Consider the following 20045-nt stretch of genomic DNA (forward strand, 5'->3'; position numbering starts at 1 on the left):
ATTCATACAAGTGGCAGTCGTTTTCTTATTTTTATTTCTTATTTTCTTATTATTATTATTATTTTTCAGCCATTCAGAATCTGGATGTTTCCTGGCTGTATGGTTTTCTTGTTTTCCTTTTAGAATTACTGCCTTATTTTCAAGCATGTAAGAATGTATGTTTCACTGTGGCTTGGTTCTCTTTCCTTGCAGGTGAGTGCGCCCAATTTCTTTCAACCTAATTATTCAGAGTCCCTACAGGCTTCCTTTACGGAGTAACAGATGGTAGTTTTTCCCTTTCCCCACTGGAGTTGTCCTGTTCACAAGTTATCTAGCAAACTTGTTCCCCAGTCAGGAAGCCTGCTTGTCTTCTTATGGGCTAGCTCCCCTGCTTTTTAACTCCTTCATCCTGTTTCCCAACACTACACCTAACAGTTCACAAGCTCACATTACATTTCAAACCTTAATACACAGTACTTTACATTACAGAAGGTTTTAGATTGATTTACTACTTAGTTTTAACTGAGTGCACTCATTTACTTAAATAAAGGGCCAGACCAGACTGTATCTACATATACCCAATTGTAAAGCTAAATAACCAAAACTGGTGAAAAACTTGAAAGGCCCTATCTACAGCCAGGGTTTGGTTTGTCCGAACTGGGCTACTGTAGAAAAATGGTGGTTCAACATGACAGACTGTAGAAGAGGACCCGCTCCCTCTGGAGATAAAAATAGCTGATTCTAAGGTAACAAAAACACAATGGTTCTTATTTCCAGGTGATTAGGAATATTATACTCACTTTCTGTCAATAGAACCTTTGTGTGTGTAAAGTGTGTAAAAGATCAATCAATCAATCAATGTCAAGAAGAGCTAACAGTGACCCAAAATATGTAGGCTGAAGCTGCATCTTATTGAACCAATCATTCTCACTTTACTCTCAAAATGACTCTAACAAAATACACATTTCCTGAACAAGCTCAGATAATAAGTAAAAGTAGGGTATGCATAAACTAGAGCTGCAACAATTAGTCCATTAATCAATTCTGATAACTGATTAGGGATGCATGAGGATATAGGCACGTTATAGGCTTCAAATTGAAACCCTGGATCAGCAATTTCTTCCGATACGACAGGTCGATGGCGCTTGAATTATACCATTAAGCTAAATGTATAACGCTGTGCCACCCGGATGACGTCACCACGTCTGTGAGCATAAAAGAGGGACAAGCATGACTGTGGCGTGGAGGTCAACGTTTCAGAAAGAGATGCTATTTGAAATGATTGCTCAGTGTCGGCCATTCCATCCACAATACAAATGTAATAAACCATCTTAAGAGCTGTCATCCTGATCATTACAATAGATTTGTGAAAAATGAAGAGAAACAGAGCTGTCAGCAGCTTCTTCTCCGGTCTTTAAGGACAGCCAAAAAATAGGACCACAACTCCCCAGGGCCAAAGGCATCAATCAGCGCCTCGTTTAGTGTCCCGCTCCGGACAGACATCTGTTGGTCTTTGTTGAAGACGTCGGGATTTGTAGACTACATTAAGCCACACGCTGTACGATGCCTAGTCACAGGTATTTTTCAGACGTGGCCTTACCTGAGTTGCAATCTGTCATCCTGTTTCTGAATACATTTATTCAGTTAATATATCATTGAGTTTAAGCAACGATCTGTAAAGCATATGTAGGCATCAATGTTGATGTTAACTAATGTATCAATGTCATTTGAGTTGGCTTTAATTGCTGTACAGTTGTAAAATGACATTACTTCCACATGAGCCCTTTGAACAGAGACAACACTTATTTACTTGTTTTGCACCTTGTGACATAGGTCAGATGTGCCCTGTTTATTGTCAAAAAAATGTGTGCATATATCAGCATCAGTAATCATGCAACATCAGCTGTAAAATATTCATTTCCAGGTTTCTTTCGTCCTCTATGACAGTAAACTGGATATCTTTGGGTTGTGAACAAAACAAGACATTTTAGGACAACAACACTTTGGGTTTTGGGAAAGAGAGTCACTTTTTTTGACGTGCTATGCAGAACTACTATAAATAATTACTCCTATAGTATCAATGACCTAATTGCTTCAGCTGTACTCTGAAAGAATTGTTAGATACTGGCAGTGGTCAAGAGTAACTAAGTACAGTACTGTCTTTAAGTACAATTTTAAGGGACTTGTACTTAATTATATCAATTTAATGTTACTTTACTCTACCATCTACATTTCAGCCAGAAATACATTGTATTCTTTGCTACAATACATTTATTTGATGGCTACAGTTACTTTAAAGATATTTTTTATTCAAGACATTTAATCATTTTACAAAAGCTGTGTATAGTAGTCAAGATTCGCTCTAGCTCCACTAGCTGCAACATCAAAACGCTGCTTACATTTTAATGAGTAATGAGTAATTATTATATCTTTTGGATACTTTAAGTACATTTTGTTGCTAAAAGTAGTAAAGTAAAACCTTTTGAATCCTTAATTAGTGGTATTGCTAAAGGATCTGAAGGATCTGACTACTGCTCTCACCACTGGATTCTAGGTCACTGAATCCAGCTGTCTGCTCTGGAGTAACTCAACATTTAACTTAAGTAGTCAAACTACAGGAACTACTAAGTTAAGCCATTCAATAAATAGGCCTTACTAACTACTCGGTAACTTCTGTAACCTATACAAGGATACAATAAAACAAGGTAATTTGTCCTTTTACAACGCAGTGCTGCATACTAAAATTCAGGTTCTCTTTATGTAGAAATAAACTTATAAATAGTAATAATCTATATCTACAGTGTTACTCTGCTCAAACAGTCCTTGAACGCATCCAGCTGACAGTAACGTCATCAACGTGTTGTCATTTCAGCACCAGCTCGAGCGGAGAGCGACTTTCCTGCATCTGCGCGCGCACCCCGTCCAACCTCAAACAGTGAGCCAAGTGTTTCCACTGCGCGTGCTGGCGGTGAATGACACAGTTCATCCACCCGAGAGGGAAACATGTTCACCGCCAGAGAAAACACCATGGCTACAAAACAGCAGTACGTCCGCCTGACTGGGCCTACGTGGTCTAATGTCGGCGGAAGGAGACGTGAATGTACTCTCTGCCTTTTCTCTCAGTGGTCTGTGGTTTTCACTCCCAGTCCGTCCCACCGAGAGCCCTTTGTAAACACTGTCAACAGCACATTTTCTCCAACGACCAAGCAAGTCGCTACGTGTCACTGTCACTCGTTACTGTAACCAGTCAGACGCCATTGTCAGTCAGCCTCCTACCTTGTCCTTGGCCACCACGGTCGGGATGGACGGCAGCAACGCGTTGATGCTGTGACCCGACATCCTCTTCCTGCCTCCGCCGCTCGTCATATCGTTGTAGAAGTAAAGCGCCACGGCTCCCCCCGTTGCAAGACACATCCCGACAGCCAGACACCTCCGTGCCCTTCCTCCGCTGGCCGTCTGGCCGCCGACGAGCTCGTTTCTAGCCGCCGACCAGAGGTTTAGCTTACCGGCCAGCGATGCCACTCTGCGGAAAGCGGCCATTGCTGCTGTTGCTGCTGCTGCCGCCGCTGCGCTGCTGTGATTATAACTTTGCATTAACTATCGCGGCTCCTCGCTGTCATCGCGAGATGTGCGGTCATGGTGTTGGTGCTGAGGCTGAGGGCAAAGTCTCACACTGGGTAGAGAGGATCTGATGCTTCACTGACTGAGAGTGGGTGATTCATTTGAAACCGAGGTCATTTATAAACAGGAATGTAGTCAGTCAGTTGAACAGTGGACTCAGTTCACCCTGTTTACATTAATAGAGTTTAACCAATCACATTCAGTAAAACATCAAATTCATATGAACATGACTTTAAAGTTGATACATCAAATCTGTCTGTCGACTGGAGATCCTATTTTACTACCAGTGGTGGATGAAACAGTTTTAAAATACTTGTGTGTACTTTAGTAAAATTGGCCTACAAAATGATTATCTGCACTTGAATATCAAAAACAGAAACACACAGTAAGCAGAAGGAATGCCCATGTCAGACTTATTGTTAATTATATTATTATTGATTTGTTACTGCATAAGCTGTATTTTCATGTTAATGGAACTGAAGCTTTTGTTGTAGGCTGCTTTTAGGTTGTATTTTATAAACTGATCAGACATAGCCCTACCGCATTTCCTTCCATAAGAACTTCTCAAATGTATAAAGTAACATAAAACATAAATAAGTAAAGAACCACCTCAGAGTTGTATTAAATGTACTTTACTACTGCACAAGGCTACTCTCATGAGGAACTGGCAAACTGACTGCATGTTGTGATACACATGCAAAATCTGGTAAATCACATTCAAAACCAGTCAGAGAGAGCCACATTTGTTAGGTCTATTACCTCAGATATCTCACAACAAGTCTACAACTTGGAACAGACTTGAAATACATCTCAGTTTACATGGGGGAAATTACAAGTGGCCAATGATATCAACATTTGTCAATCTTCTTCTTTTCATTGAGGGTCAGTGTGCTATCAAATTTCCAATGGGAAGTGCAGGATCAAAGGAGCCAATGGAGAGCAGATATCAAACGAATATCAAAGTTGAACTCTTCATTTAAGTCTTTACATGTAGGAGTAATGTTAAACTCATGGGGCTTTTCTTGTGACTTTGATGCTGAGAGAATAAAGGGGAGAAGTCTAATAGATGGGCCTGTCACCTGTTCACACATGAGGCGAGGTGGCTCAACCTATAAGCTTCAGTTAGCCAAAAGTTGAAAACAGATCAAACAATGACTACCAAAAACCACTTGGTAGAATGAAACCCTTAAAAGGTCAATTATATAGCTATTAAGCCCTTTATTTGTTGCTTTGATTTTTATTTTGTTTGTAAGCCAAACAAGATCAGCCTATTATGGTGACTATCATGACAATGAGATCCCTAACTGGTTGACTAATGGAGACAGAAATGTTAAATAATTAATGTAAAATTGACCTGCAAAGCAAATCCTCAGAAGTTGATTGCCCGCAATTTTGACAGCTAATTTAACACCTTTGAAAATGCATTATTTACATTTACATACTTAAAATAATTTACATGTAACAGATCTCCAAACAGAAACAACCTTGCACACCCTTATCTTATAACAGTTTGTCTAATAAATCACAAAGCCTTTGTTGTGGTTGATTTTTAAACTCAGGACTTACCTAGCAACATAAAAATCTTATATGCTTATGCATTTCCTAACTGCCATATAGATTACGTATATATATTGATAGGGGCCTTCTGACTCCTGCTCTCAAGGACCCCTGGAGTTCCCAGACCCTGGTTTGGAAACCACTTGCATTAATAACCTCTAGGCTACTTATTCAGTTATTCCATTACCCAGGCATTCGATTAGGTTGTAATTTCTTTGTGTGTGTGTTGTGTGGTGTGTTGTGTGCGTCCTGTTGTATAAGTGTGTGTGTGTGTGTGTGTGTGTGTGTGTGAGTGTGGGTGGGTGAGGGGTGGGGGGTAGAACCCTTGGGGGCCTCCTCCTCCATGACTGCTACATGGTTGGCTTCACTCTGTCACAAACAAAGCAGTAAACCTATAGAAAATATACTTTAAAGCAAACCATGTGACCCTGGGAACTGGTTACTTGCACCTTGTAAGCTTGCGTGGAAATTGCGTGGTATTGTCGTTGACTTCATTGCGGCCAGGTCGATATCCAATGTATCAGGATCTGATCAGCCTGGAGGCGATCCCGATCGATCTTGTCTCCTTTAAAAAAAAAAAAAAAGTTCCCTTTTTTTCCGCTGGTCATAAATACTAATGAAGCGAGGGAGAGAGGGAGAAGGACGGTCGCCACACGCATAGATGCCCACTCAGTTTGTCTGTGTCACACACACACATGCTCATAAGCAATGTACACCCACGACAAAATAGCTACATATACAACTAGACCAACACAACAGCAAAAATAAATAAATAAATACGGTTGTCCCACAATGCCTCTGTCCTCCTGTCATGCTGGAGAAATCGACATTAATACAAAATGACCTGCGTATGGCGACCACACACACACACACACAGAAACACCTCTGCACCTTCAACTCATTTATCAACGCAGCTCCCAAGGGAGGGGGCAGCTGTGTGCGCGCGTGCGTTTGAGTGCGCATAAGCGCGTGTATGGCTGCCAAAATCAATGCCACATATAGGCTGGAACATGGGCCCCTGTGCCACTGTGCAGATACAAGCACAGAATCAAACCTAAACTGCTGTTTGACCTCATGGTCAAGCAACGCAGAGCTGAACCAATCACATGGCTTAAATACAGAAAAGTGGTAAAATAAAATAAAAAAAAGTCCAAACCCCATTTTACTTTTAATAGTAGCCTAAAATAAATGTAAAAATGCCAACAAAGCATAATTGAATTTAAAATCTTTAAGGGTTTTCTTATAAATCTATAAGTGATACATTATGACCAGTCAGTCAGGTCAATGAATGGTCATTATGATCATTGATGAAATTATGATCAATATAAAGATATGCATAGCAAACTCCGTTTATTTACATAAAGAATTAACAGCTACTTATTTTTTCCGAAGCCCTTCAAGTGTCGGGGTATTATCTGAGCTCGCAGTTCAAACAGGTATATTCCCTTCTTCTGGCTGTTTTCGCCTGATCCCCTTACAAGATCCCTGCACTTTGAAGCATCTGTGTCTTTGATTCGTCTTTTTAAGACCACAATTAAGGATATATGGGCTCCTGCGCTGTTCAAAGCATCGTGGAAAGATCAATGAAGGGATTGACAGTCAAGTGATGTCGTTTGCACAGGTGTGTGTGGGTCCTAGGGTACGATTGTGTGTGTGTGTTTGTGTCTGTGCGGCGCTGTAAACGTGCGGCTGGGTTACATAAAATAGGGCCAATAAATCAACAGCAACAGAGTGCGAAAATTACGCAAATGGGGGCTTTCCTCTCTCTCCCGCCGCACCTGAGTCATTTCGAAACGGGGGCGTGTGGTTGTAAAGCGTTTAGGGTAATGGCAATATCACTTTCATGCTGTTTGACACATACACACACTCTCTCTTTCTGTCTATGTCTATTTCACACAAGTTGCTGTTGAGTTGCGCACTCCCCTGTGACTCGGTTCAATGTAGAACAGCTGAGGTGTCCACCGGCACCGGCTATGACATTGCGACTGTACAAGAGCTTCAGTCAGGCCGTTGTGCTGCAAGGGGAAACGGGGGATATAAGCCTGTCAGGCACATTTTTATTAGGAGTTTTTAATTTCCTCTCGAAGTCCCTGCGCTCTCTGCACTGAAACTGAACATCAAAGGTGATGCAGGAACACTATGAGCAGAGGGATCGGCACTATTTCAAACGGGAACAGAAATGAGCCATAAAGGGAGGAGATCGGGGCGCATTTGCATAAAAAGGCAACTCGGGGTGAATTTCCATAGGGAGCAGTGCGTTATATGAGGAGTGCAGTGAGTACTGGTCTCACTGTGCTGCATACTGCTGCTGTGCTGACAGAGCGGAGGGTACCGCAGAAATTAAAGGCTGAAGTGAATTGAGAAGAGAGAGAGAGAGAGAGGAGAGAGAGAGAGAGAAACCCTGAAGTGCTCCGGAGCAAAGGGGAGTATCCCGAGGTGAAGAGGAGAGAGAGGGAGCGGGCAGAGGACAGGAGAGAGGGATAAATAGCAGAAGAGAGGAGAGAAGAAGGGACACAGGCGGCTGTAACCGGGGATACCTGCATACATCCAGATAACGCGGGAGTTCAATCCCAATTAGATGACAGTCTAATTAACGGTGCTGGTGACTGCGCAAAAACGCGCACTCATTGGGGATTTTCTCCACCCGCACGTCCAACTTTTCTTTTTCTCCGCTTCTCGGGCTGACCCGTTGCTCACTGGCTCGTACCGAGACTCTCTCTGCACATTACTTGGACCTCGACTTGGATCTCCTGTGTGCTGTGAACCGGATCGGGTGTCTTATCTGTGATGGGGGCGGCAGCGGAGGTTGGAACCTTCGCTAACGGATTTCTGGACAGCTTTGGCCACACGGGTGCCGCTCCGGCTGCCGTCGGCTCTCATTTCGTTCTCACCCCAGCCGGGGCGGTGGACTATAACTCGGCAACCGGACTGATGATGGGGGGACAGGGGCAGCAGCAGGAGCACCTGGTGTCCGCGGAGAGGCTGTCCCGGAGCCTGGCGGACCTCAGCCATCTAAAGGGGATTCTGAGGCGGCGGCAGCTGTACTGCAGGACCGGCTTCCACCTGGAGATCCGTCCCGACGGCACTGTGCAGGGCACCAGGAAGGACCACAGCAGATTCGGTAAAGACCCCTTCACATTTATACACATGGTTATTATTGTTATTAGTGGTAGCCTGTAGGTCTAGGTTAGTAAGAATAGTCTATTCTGAGACGTCTTGCTGGTATAGTAAAGAGTAATTTGATTTAAATGAGAGAAGAGGTGATGGAGGTTCCAGCTCACAGCATAGGGGAACATAGCTGCACCATTTCAACCCACTGAAGTACACAATTTATATAACCATAAAAACCATTAATGTCACATGATGATGACCCATACTACTCCAGCCACACAGGTTACTAACTAACAGAAAGTGCTGATAGTATATGTAGTACCCTACAGTCTGTGGTACTACCAGTGGGTGCTATAATGTGTCCAGAGAAAAATGATTTCAAGATAAATAAGCTTTCCAGGTGTGACACTTTGAGTATTTTATGTTTGCACAGTTCCACCACATTTCCTTTTTGAGATTAGATTGAAAGCCTTTCGTTCCTTTTACTAGCTTATCTCCAGTTATCAAGATAAACAGCTGAGGCTTACAGAAGATCAAAAGTAGATCTCTTGGAGATTTCCTTTAGTGCTGCAGTGCAAGGCTGTAGCACTTCTGGCACTTCAATTCATTCCATTTGAGACTTGGACCTAACTTCATGCCATTCCAGACACTCAGCCTTGCTTGTCAGAGTCAGCTGGTGTGGATTTTGGTCTTACTGTTAACTTTATTCAGATATGTTTTTATATTAATGTTATTATTTTAATTTATATGTAAATGATTTCACACATACATATAATTGTAGGATATTGTGGTAAAAACCTTAGCAGGACTGACACCATATTATATCCATGCTTAAAAGATGTTATTTAAAATCATGTTTGTGTGTGTTATCAAAGGCTTTAATGATGTTATTGTAAGTGTTATTTTAAGTCATGTTGAACAAAAGTGTCTTCCAAGTAAATGTAATGTAAAGTAATGTAATGTGTTGTGTGTGCAGGTATTTTGGAGTTCATCAGTCTGGCTGTGGGACTGGTTAGCATCAGAGGGGTGGACAGTGGCCTCTACCTCGCCATGAACAGCAAGGGAGATCTGTACGGATCGGTGAGTACACGCACTCTTGTGCACGCTACAACACGCAGTTAATTCTCAACATATCTGATGTGTAAGCCATGGCCAGCAGGTGGCACATTCTGCATCACTAAACTCATATTTTCCTCTGCTTGTCTTTCTTCTTGCAGGAGAAGCTGTCTGCAGAATGTGTTTTTAGGGAGCAATTTGAAGAAAACTGGTACAACACCTACTCGTCCAACATCTACCGGCATGGAGAAAAAGGTGCATTTTACTTTGTTGCTCTGAACAAAGACGGGACGTCCCGCGATGGAACGAGATCGAGGCGACATCAGAGGTTCACTCACTTCCTACCGAGGCCCGTAGACCCGGATAGAGTACCGGAGCTGTACAGGGACATACTGGGTCAGAGCTGAGACTGAAGGGAGGTTACCTTGACCTTGTCAGAGCCTTTCTGTGCTGAAAAGCAACCCAACACACCTAGACCTAGCCCCTTCTTGAGGGAGACGGAAAATCTTGTTGGTCTGGACAAAACAGGATCATAAAAAGTGCACCAAATCAACACTGGCATGGAGGAAGTAAAGAGACCCTCTCAGAAGCAGACTAGCCGGGGAGTTTGATTGAACAGCATCAGGGATCTTCTGTGGAAGATGTGAAGGCCCCGTGACAGACACAGAGGGTAGCTGGGCCCCTAATATTGCCCTTTTATTGGCCTATGCAGAGGCCCTGGTGGCCAAACAGATAAATAATGGATTTGAGTTTCCACTAATTAAATACGACTACCTGCTAGTCCAAACTGCATGTGCAAGAGGACAAAAGTGTGGGAACTAATAGGTGAGATTAACATCTGGCTGCTACTAGCTTTTCACTGCTGTGGCTGGTGAGTCTTGTCAATTCCAATGTTTTCAGTAGGCCTTTTTAATTTTATTTGAAACACTACTGTGGCTGCTAAGTAAATGATTTATTAGAATGCAAAATCCACTATACAGTGTGGCTGGTTTACACAAAAAAAGGTAGTTTTATGCACTGGAAAGCAGCCATGTCTGTCCTGGGAAACGGGTCTGAGAGCTTGGGGCATTACCTGTATCAGACTGATGGCATGGATGGAAACTGCTCCAAAGACACATGCTGCTCAGAAAATATGACTTTTCTACAAAGTGCATGAGGAACAAGAGAAGAAGTACAGATCCAATGGAGATTTATGAGGACATCTTACTGCTTGTTCTGTTGGAACTAAAGACTTGTTCTAGAAACCAGTGAAGGAATTGTGTTGTTCTCCCACTGACTGCAGTCAAACAACGAGCACGGGACTGACAGAGACACCTTTACAAACCTTTTTCAGATTTTATTCTTATTTATGAGTTTTTGTTTCCTAGGACATACAGTATATTTATTTCATATATTTATTTATTTTGAGAATATATTTTTACAGGTATGAGATAAAATAAAAAAATATCCAGAACAAGCCACCAAAGATTTTTCTTATTTATTGTGTTGTCATAGTATAACGTGCTGTTTTCTGTTCTCACAGTCTGATTCAAGGGGTAAAGCATTGAACTGTAAAATGGCCTTGTGTCTTATGCGTCGGTGATGAAACAATCTTTTCCTGGTCAAACACATTCTGTGAGCTAAAACAAGTAAACTCACCCAAAAGATTGTGGGTGTTAAAAGACCAATGGAATTATTATTGATTCACTGAATTAAAGCAGCGACAAGGAATTATGTGCTGATTCTGCCAGCCCCTGTGGACGAAAGTGGTAGTGTTTCCACAGCCTCGTTTCATTGATTTCAAGGGGAATTTGACAGAATCTGTGGTAGGTATGAATAATAAGAAATAGCCAATTTTCTTGCTGCTGGTCTCAATTGCTTACACAGAATACATAATAAATATGCTAGTAAATTGACTTTAACATGTAATATAACTGTAGTGCCCCTTTAACATCCATCCAATAGCACAAACATGCACATTGCAGACTCTTCATATAATGTTATTGAGAAACCAACAATTGCATTGTTGTCCTGGTTGACAAAGCCCCTAAAGCCTGTTAAAAACAGAACCAGAGAGTCAAATTATTTAACATCTTGTTTGTACTTCAAGACTTCAAAGTCAAGCATATGTTGAGTAGTATGACTGGCTGGCACATATCACAAGATTTGCAACGGCTGATTCATATAAAGCAGCTGACACAATGCAACCTGTGACTTTCCATTTGCGCTTGTAGCTGCAGATGGCAACATGCAGCAACATAAAGAGATTGTTAAGACAGGATATGAGCTGCTGTAGCTAACACTATTTGCTGTTCGTTTCTCCATACTGCAAGAATTGCGTTGTCTGAATACTAAAGCAACTTGTGTGCAAGGAGATAGCAGCCTTGATTAAGCAAATAATAAAGAATGGGAATGTCTGTACAGTTCTCCTAAATGACTGCTTTGCTGTTGCTGACAAGGACTGTGGACCACAAAACTGGCTGCCTAAAAAAGAAAAAAAGAGCTAGGTTGCATGCTTCGCTTTCTCTCCCCTAAAGACCATTTTATGAACCAATCCCTATAGCAAAGTTTATTTTCAGTTGATGCCATCCAGGGAGCAAGAATCCAGGCACTATTACAGTTACACACCTCTGAAGCCCGTAAGAGACTCAGTGTTTTTAAAGGACGAGTGTGTAGGATTTAAAGGCATCTAGTGGTGCAACCAACTGAATATAGCTCACCTTTTAAGTGTGTAGGAGAAAATATGGTGGTGTGAGAGGGCCTATCTACAGCCAGTGTTTGGTTTGTCTTTTCGGGGCTACAGAAAAATGGCGGTTCAAGATGGCGGACTCCGTGGAAAAGGACCTGTTCCCTATGTAGATAAAAAACTGCTCATTCTAAGATAACAAAAAAATAATAATAATTTTAGGTTTTTGTACACAAAACATAAATATTAGTATTATTTTAATTTCCACCAGTAGATCCTGATAAATGTTACACGCTGGAACTTTAACTGCTAACTAACCATACTGATAACAATCATTAAACTACAAAAGCCTCCATGTTTTACATATCTGACATTAAAATTTCTGGTCAAACTTTTTCAAGCTTGACGGTCAAAGCCATTCTAAATTACTTAAATTCTTTTAGTGAGAGACACCTATGTTTTACTCTAACAATGATAAAAGCCTAGTTTTCTTGAATTTATTTAAAAAAAAGGTAAAATAGTTTCATGCATTTTTGCATTTTCAAATGGTTCTTGTTTCCACTGTTATTATGGAAACAACATATGGTATAACTTTAACTGTGTAACTTTATAATTTTTTTAATTTAGTGTGAGTAGAATATTTACCTCTGTATCTTAATTTTAACTGACCTAAACAATGTGCCACACAAAGAAAGAAAGAAAAAAGACAGACATAAGAACAGCAAGAATGAGAGAGAGACATGACAAATGGTTCCGAGTATGGTTCAGTTAAGAGATAGGCAGAGTGATGGGAGTAATGGGAAAGGAGGAGAAAAAATAACATAGTCATCCGTGTGAAGAGACAGCACGCGCTTCCTCTGACAGACACTGCAATTAGACAAGTGACTGGCAGGCCGAATGCACCGCTACACTCTTTCATCCTCCCCTTTATCAATCCTTTATCTCTCTCTTCATCCGCCTGTCTTGGGTGAGTCATTCCTTGTTCTTATGACACCTGAGACTGAAATTACCAGATGTCACTCTGGCATGGGTGAGAGAAAGAAAGCTACAGATACAGAAAGAGGAGGGCTAAAGAAGGCAGGGAAAACTATAAGGGAAAATTGTTTTGAATCCTATTGGAGCAGTTAACGAAACATTATCACCTCAAAGTCCAATTAGCAGCTGTTCTGGAGCTTTTGATCATTTCATGAACATTTTATGATAATATAGGAAAATGTGACCACATCTTGAACTGGTGTGTATGCGGCTGTAGCCAGAGTCAGTATTAGCCATACAAAGAGTTTGGAGGGTAATGTCTTATTTTGTAGCCTTTCTAAAACCAAAAACATGTATAAGGAGGAAGTGAACAGTGTGTTTTTATGCACATTTTTGTCCATCTAACTAGTTTACTTCCGAGTTACTAGTGAGCAGCATATTTATGGCTAACTACAATATTTTGTGGGGTTACAGGTTACAAAAAACCTCTTTCAGAATTGGCATATCCACTGTAAGCGACTCTGTTCTAATTTGGGTAGTTTACACTCAGGAACCCCAGCCATAGCATTAAGCATTAAGTTAGCCAAAAACATTGGTTAGTTCCTACCCTCAAAGCATTTTCTCTTGTAATGCTGGGTTAAGTTAAGTTTTTTTTCTGTAAGCCAAGCATCAAAGGAGGCCTAATGTCAGAACTAAATAACTGTGTGATCTTAAATATTGAGCATAGCAGAGCTCAGGCAGGCCACACAAGTCAAGGTCAGATCACAATCCCAGGTACATCAGCCCACTGTAAACAACCCACATCAGCCGATGGTTCAGCTGATTCCCTTCAAGCATCCAACTGGTAAATATGATACAGGGCACCTTATTTCAAGCTGCTTCCTCTGCAAGCCTCTTTGCAACCCGTCTCCAGCTCCTCAGTCTTTTAGTATGATATTATGTAGGTCCATCAAAGGCATATTTAAGTCCCTTATTTTTTCAATCAATTCATGAAGGAATAATAAGCTAGCCAGGTGTGATAAAATATGCCGGCTGTTTTTATGATTTCAGCTGGTTGCCGGCTACAATTGTAAAGCCTGCTGTTGTTTAGTTCTGTGTAACATTTATGACCCTTCGTTAGGGATATATCTGCCCCCAGTATCATTGTAAACTACACATGTGAGGTGCAAAAACTAACAGAATGACAGGCGCACCAAAAGTAACTATGGGGCAGGGCCTAGAATAGTTAATTCCATGACAACTGGACAAACTTGATCTGCTGAGGATAATCTTGTTGTCTGATCAAAAGGTACCGAAGAGCTACTAAATGTGCCTTTAGGTGAGATTGTTTGATCAATCTGCGTGTGTGTCTTTTTGTAAGTATTCTAATAATTCTAGTGTAATCAGATTAAGCTAATACTCTGAAAGTGGAGTGAAACTTGAGCATAATTCAGTAACCCTAGCTCAGTAACTTGTCAGTCTTTTGAACTACCTTGGCACACCTTAAGCCCTCTTTGCACAAGACTAGAATTACCTGGGGACCACGTGTGATGTAGGAATTTACCCCATACAAAATGTGTAGTAACCTTTGTTCTACTTAACACAGGTTAAGTGCTCTAACAGGCTCCATAAGGTTACGAGAGTGAGGTACGTGCTTGAACCCCCTACTGTGTGCATGCTGGGGAATAAAGCAAAAATGGCTCAGCAACGCCTGATTGACCTAATACAGTACTGAATCAGACTGTACCCTTTAACTGGCCTATGTTTGCCTTACACTGGGGAAACACCAGTTCTGTCAGATTTGTCTTAAACTGTTTCATGTCTCCAGCTGCATTTCACATCAAGGAGACATTGCCATGTATAGATCGGTGCCAGCATACAGGCTCATCAGCTCAGCCGCATGTTTCAGATAAGATTACAGAGCGCTGCGGTTCACATCTGCCCAGTTGTACAGGCAGGAGCATGGCTACATTGTGTCTAGTTAAGACATGGTTCAGTGTGTGTATAATCCTCTGATAAGGGCATACAGTGTAGGATGAGACGGCGAGAACATCAGACAGACAGTGCCTGAGTACCAGCATACGTACGCTGCCTGAGAGTGTATGTCAGACACACACAGAGAGAGAGAGAGAAAGAGAGATCTTACAACAAGGAAAGAGAGAGAGAGGTGTGACATGAAAGTTTGTAAGAAACAGGTGGGTTTCTGAGAAGAAGAATTAGGAAAAAAGCTGTATGTGGGTTCTTGGTGTTGCCGTCCTGTCAGGTTACAATCTTGCTTTGAAGTGTGTGTGTGTGTTTGCATGGAGGGGGAGGCATGTTTATGTGAGTCAAAGTGAATGCGTAGATTCATGTCAGCACAACTTCTGTGTGTGTGTGTGTGTGTGATCTGTGAATCTGTGTGAAGGTGAGCCAGGGGTTCTCCTGACTAGAGGGCTGTCTGACTGATGTGTGAAGTGTGTGTGTAGTGCCGTGCTCCCACCCCCTCTCTTCACTCTCTGTCTGTCCTCTGTGGGGTTTTCCATCGACTGGTTAGATCTGTTGGATCCAGCATGTAATGGTCCATGCAGAGATAACCAGAGCAAAAGAAGTAGAAAAGTGGGGGGAAAAGGGGGGGAAAATCACATCATCCTTGAATTTGACCTGTCTGTCTCCTCAACGTGCTGTCAAATAAAGCTCCATAAAAATGTTTGTTCTCATGTTTGTCTTCATGCTTTACCAAGGATACAAGATGGCTTTAAATGCATTTTCTGTTTCTGAAAGCAACGCTGAAATCAGTTTGAAGTTAAAAATGTCATGTAATGCATGGCTGATAGCAGATAGAGTGAAAACAATTCAAACACTTTTCAGCCACTGTCCCCTTCATGTGTCATACAATTGTGTGTGTGTGTGTGTGTTTTGTTTTTCCCAACAGGCAGGTGTAGAAGTCAGTGATCTCTGCTGGTACGTATCTACGGCTAGTGGAGTCCACACAGGTGTTCTTCCTGCAGTCGTCAACACGCACACTGTCTGTCATCACCTCTCTGTGTGTGAGATTAATGGTGCTAGCAGTGACTCAGCTGTGTTGAATTCAGACACACAAAAAAGTATCCTTCCCAAATTCTTAGACATATTAGACAGCTATGAACTCATCTATCGTTTGACTAACAAATGACTTAACCTCTGACGTACCCACCAGTGGCTCCATCTTAAGAAACTTGGTTGTGCAGCAACACGTTGTTGAAACCCACAAAACATAAATTCTATTGAATATCCTAAAAATTCCAAAGATAAGAAATACAGTATTCTGGGGTTGCACCCTACAATTAAAATACATGGTATTTAATTATGTCTGAACTGGAACATGTAATCAAGCTTAAGAAAGGTAACCCATGTGTGTTTTGTTTTTTGGAAAGCTCGTGGTCATGGGTAAACTCGAAGGGAAAGATCACCCAAAAAATCATACTTTCTGCAGCAGTATAACGTTATTTTTACTTTAGCTACTGAAAGGAAGAAAGGAAGGAAGTCCTGTCAATGATGTGTCTTGATCTGCATATACTTGAAAATGAGCGTGGCGGTTTCACAGACTCCCACTGCCTGGGGAAGGTGGGCCAGCCTCCACTGATAAGATTTTTATATATGACTTTTATGACCAAACGTCGACTCAATGTCAGCATTAGCCTAAGTTTCAGGGTGATTTAAAACAGCAGATGGCTTGTTGAGGCATTTTCAACCCATGAAATACAGATTTTCATAAATGTAGTAAGAAGAATATCTGTCAATACCAGCACGCCACACCAGCATTGATGTGTTTCATCACAGAACAGTCATATAATATCATAGTCTTAGTAATAGCAAGTGAAGTATAAGTTTACAGTGTGCAGTACCTCTTTAAGCATTTAAAATAACCTGGATACATGCCCTAGTTACTATATAGTGAATTTGAATGTTGCAAACTATTACTTTAGCAAAACTGCATTTGAGTAGCAATGATAGAAAGTACAGTCTAAACAGTGTGAAGAAGTCGGCCAAAATAAGTGTTAAATTATCTCAGGAGACACAACAATACACAGTCAAACCACATCACAAGCTAAAATAAACCAAGTTTAACTGATGTGCACCTCCACACCTCCATGCTGTTTTCTTTCTGTTTTCAATGAAAGAGTGTTACCTGACATATTGCAGATGAAAGATTCACACCGGTGCACATATTTTCAACCCTGTTATCAACAACAGTTCTGAAGCAGGCCGTGCACATGTTGTTGAGCAGAGGGCACCGTGCAGATTCCATGTCAAATACCCATCTAACCACTGTCTTCAGCTCATATCCACAAACCACAAATTACACACAACATGGAATGAAATTGGGTAGAGAATGAAGAGTTTAAAAAACAACTGTATTCCTTAGATGATTATGACAATGTATTTTGTTAGTTTACAATGGATGTTGCCAATAATGTCATTGGCCCTAAGGTCAGAAAACAGTGCCAGCACATAAGACATAATTCCTGTTTAAGTCATGTAAACATATCAACAGGCCATAAATGGTGGTGAAAGGACACCATACATTAAATCAGTGGTTTGACATTAACTACAAACAGTTTCTACACTATAACTTTAATTAATTTAGCTGACTGAATCATGCTCCTGGGTGCCTCATAATGCACATTTGCCAGTTCACATGGACATAAAGTAAACAGAAAACTCAGTTGAACCTGCAGGTGTGATTTTGGAAGAAGCTGATTAAAAAAAAAAAAAACTTGTTCAGAAAATGCTCATTATGACAATGAAGTCAAGCAGAATAACCACCTAAGCTAGCGGAAGCTGGACATCTTCTATAGCGCACTAAAGGAATTTAAGTTAATTTCCTCCTTTTAGTTGTACTGTGTGAAATCTCCGGGTTCTTATTCTTGAACGTCAAATTAGGACTAAGGAAAGAAAGCAGTCAAGTAAGAAAGAATTACTGCAGCCACATGTCCAATGTGTGTAACATTTATGAGGATCTATTGGCAATGGAATATTTGTAAATGTGTAGACAAATCTTGCGTACTGACCCCACCGTCAGTGTCGTCACTGTCACACTTGGCCCAGACAGCCAATCAAATCAAGCAGAGGCTACTTTACTACTTTACTACTTTTTTAAAAACTTTTTTTAATGCTGTCTACTAGGCCAGTATAATGGTCATGACCTGCCATACTCTGCCTCTGATTGGCTTACTCTGATATTCTTACCCTAACCCTAACCAAGAGCTACAGAGCAGGGGCTGTAAACATGTTGCACTAATCGGTCTTAGATGTTGAGGTATTCAACAAGATGAGTGAAAACTTTGATCTGATGGTGGCACTAGAGCAAAAGTCAGAATATTCATTCATGACAATTCAATATCAAATAAATAGTTGTATAAATAGTTGTTGAGATATAGCAGTCTGGACCAAACTTCCTGTCATTTATCTGTGGAGGTGCAGAGAAAGAGACATTGGGAACTGAACCGAGAAGGGAAAAGAAGGGATTAGAGATAAGACAGCAGACATTTATTCCCCTGTGGTTCTCCACCCTTCTGGTGTAAAATCATTCATGTGGCTTAAGGTGGACATGTTTCGCTCAATGGTATAGATTCACAGACAAATTCACTCTTAAATTCTTAATAGGAGCGGAAACATCCATTAACATGCCAGACAAAGAGGGTACAGGGAGGGAGAGGGTGACAGGGGGAGAGAGGGAGGGGTAAATTCTTCTACAGTAAAGACAGAAGGGAAGTTTGAGAGATTCAGTGAAAGATACTGTTAAGAGCAATCAGTGCATATACTGCACATATACTGAATACAGGATATTTTATGTTGTATTTATGTAACTGTTAACTGTGAAATGTAAACTTTGCAGATTTCTTAAATGGTTACAATAAAGTCAGTGTTTCATTATTATTAACTCTTCTGGGCTCATCAATACAAAAAAAGTTGCTATTTATTTAGGTAGGCTGGCCTGAACCTAAATGGTAAATGGACTGCACCTCTAGAGCGCCTTTCTAGTCGTTTAACCATTCAAAGCTCTTCACATTGCGTGTCACATTAATACAGTAGTGCCATTCAACTGCTCACCAGAAAGAGAAACTAATCCCCATTTACACACATTAACTGATGGTACAGCATCAGTAGTAATTTCTAGCTCAGTATCTTGCTCAAGGACACTTTGACATGCAGGGCGAGGAACCAGGGATTGAACAAACAACCTTCTGATCAGTGGAATGACCTGCTCTACCTCCTGAGCCACAGCACCTGAACTGAGTCACATTTCTTTATTCCCTGGAGAAACTCTAGCAGCTGCAAAAATGTATTATTTTACAATAAAAGATTATAAATCACAAAACAATATGAAATGGACATAATGATTAAAAATTTACCACATTCTTTAAATAAATTCACACCTTGAGGGTTCATAACCCCCAGGACCCTCCTAAATACTCAGCAGACCCTGAATTCAATAATGGCCAAAGCTGTATTTTTATTATCAGCCTTCACGGGTAGTCTAACACCACTCAGCCTCTGGGGGTATACACACACGCACACACACACACACACACACAGAGGGTGGAAGTAATTAAAGCAAGTGGAGCTAAATTGAAGTATATTGAACTCATCTCTCACACGCTCGCGCTCTGTCGATAGATCACTCGCCAAGTGCTATCGACCTCTGCAAAGACTTCCCTCTGCAAAACACTTCTCTGCAGTGTGTGTGCATGAGTATGTGTGTGTGTGTGTGTGTGTGTGATGTGAGTTAGTGAATGATAGAAAGGGACAGAGGCAGAGAGGACAAGAGAGTTTAGAGAGACAGAAAGTGATGCCCTGTGCAGCAGAATTTGCAAAAACTAATTTTAGGATTGCCCTTCATGCTCTTCTCTCTCTTCATCCCTCATTTTCAACCTCTCTCTCTATTTCTCATATTTTCCTGTCAGCTCATCTTCCCTGCTCTCTCTTTCACCTCCCTGTTTTCTCCTTTCTCTCTAAAAATCCCTTTATCTTTATCTATCTTGTGGGTGGGGTAATGATTTTAACTAAATGAGAGTCTTGCACTTCCCCACCCCACTAGATTAGCGGATCAATGGAACAGCTTTTGTGTGTTCATCATGGG

General features: G+C 41.2%; 2 protein-coding genes across 3 annotated transcripts in view; one reads left to right on the forward strand and one right to left on the reverse strand.

Annotated features, from left to right (window-relative positions):
• Window positions 1-3564, reverse strand: part of micu3a (mitochondrial calcium uptake family, member 3a) — a 28029-nt gene extending 24465 nt beyond the window's left edge. For both annotated transcript variants that reach the window (XM_035660995.1, XM_035660994.1), the window contains exon 1: window positions 3256-3564. In XM_035660995.1, the coding sequence (XP_035516888.1) occupies window positions 3256-3519 (264 nt within the window). In that variant the 5' untranslated portion in view covers window positions 3520-3564. The remainder of the gene's footprint in view (window positions 1-3255) is intronic.
• Window positions 3565-7620: 4056 nt separating this feature from the next.
• Window positions 7621-10728, forward strand: LOC118327209 (fibroblast growth factor 20-like). Its single transcript, XM_035660490.1, has 3 exons — window positions 7621-8278; window positions 9245-9348; window positions 9486-10728. The coding sequence occupies exons 1-3, from the start codon at window positions 7945-7947 to the stop codon at window positions 9729-9731; spliced, it is 684 nt and encodes a 227-aa protein (XP_035516383.1). The 5' UTR covers window positions 7621-7944; the 3' UTR covers window positions 9732-10728.
• Window positions 10729-20045: the final 9317 nt, after the last annotated feature.

The sequence above is a fragment of the Morone saxatilis genome, unplaced genomic scaffold, assembly GCF_004916995.1.
Source record: "Morone saxatilis isolate NCDOM2014 unplaced genomic scaffold, NCSU_SB_2.0 Contig17, whole genome shotgun sequence".
Lineage (NCBI taxonomy): Eukaryota > Metazoa > Chordata > Actinopteri > Moronidae > Morone > Morone saxatilis.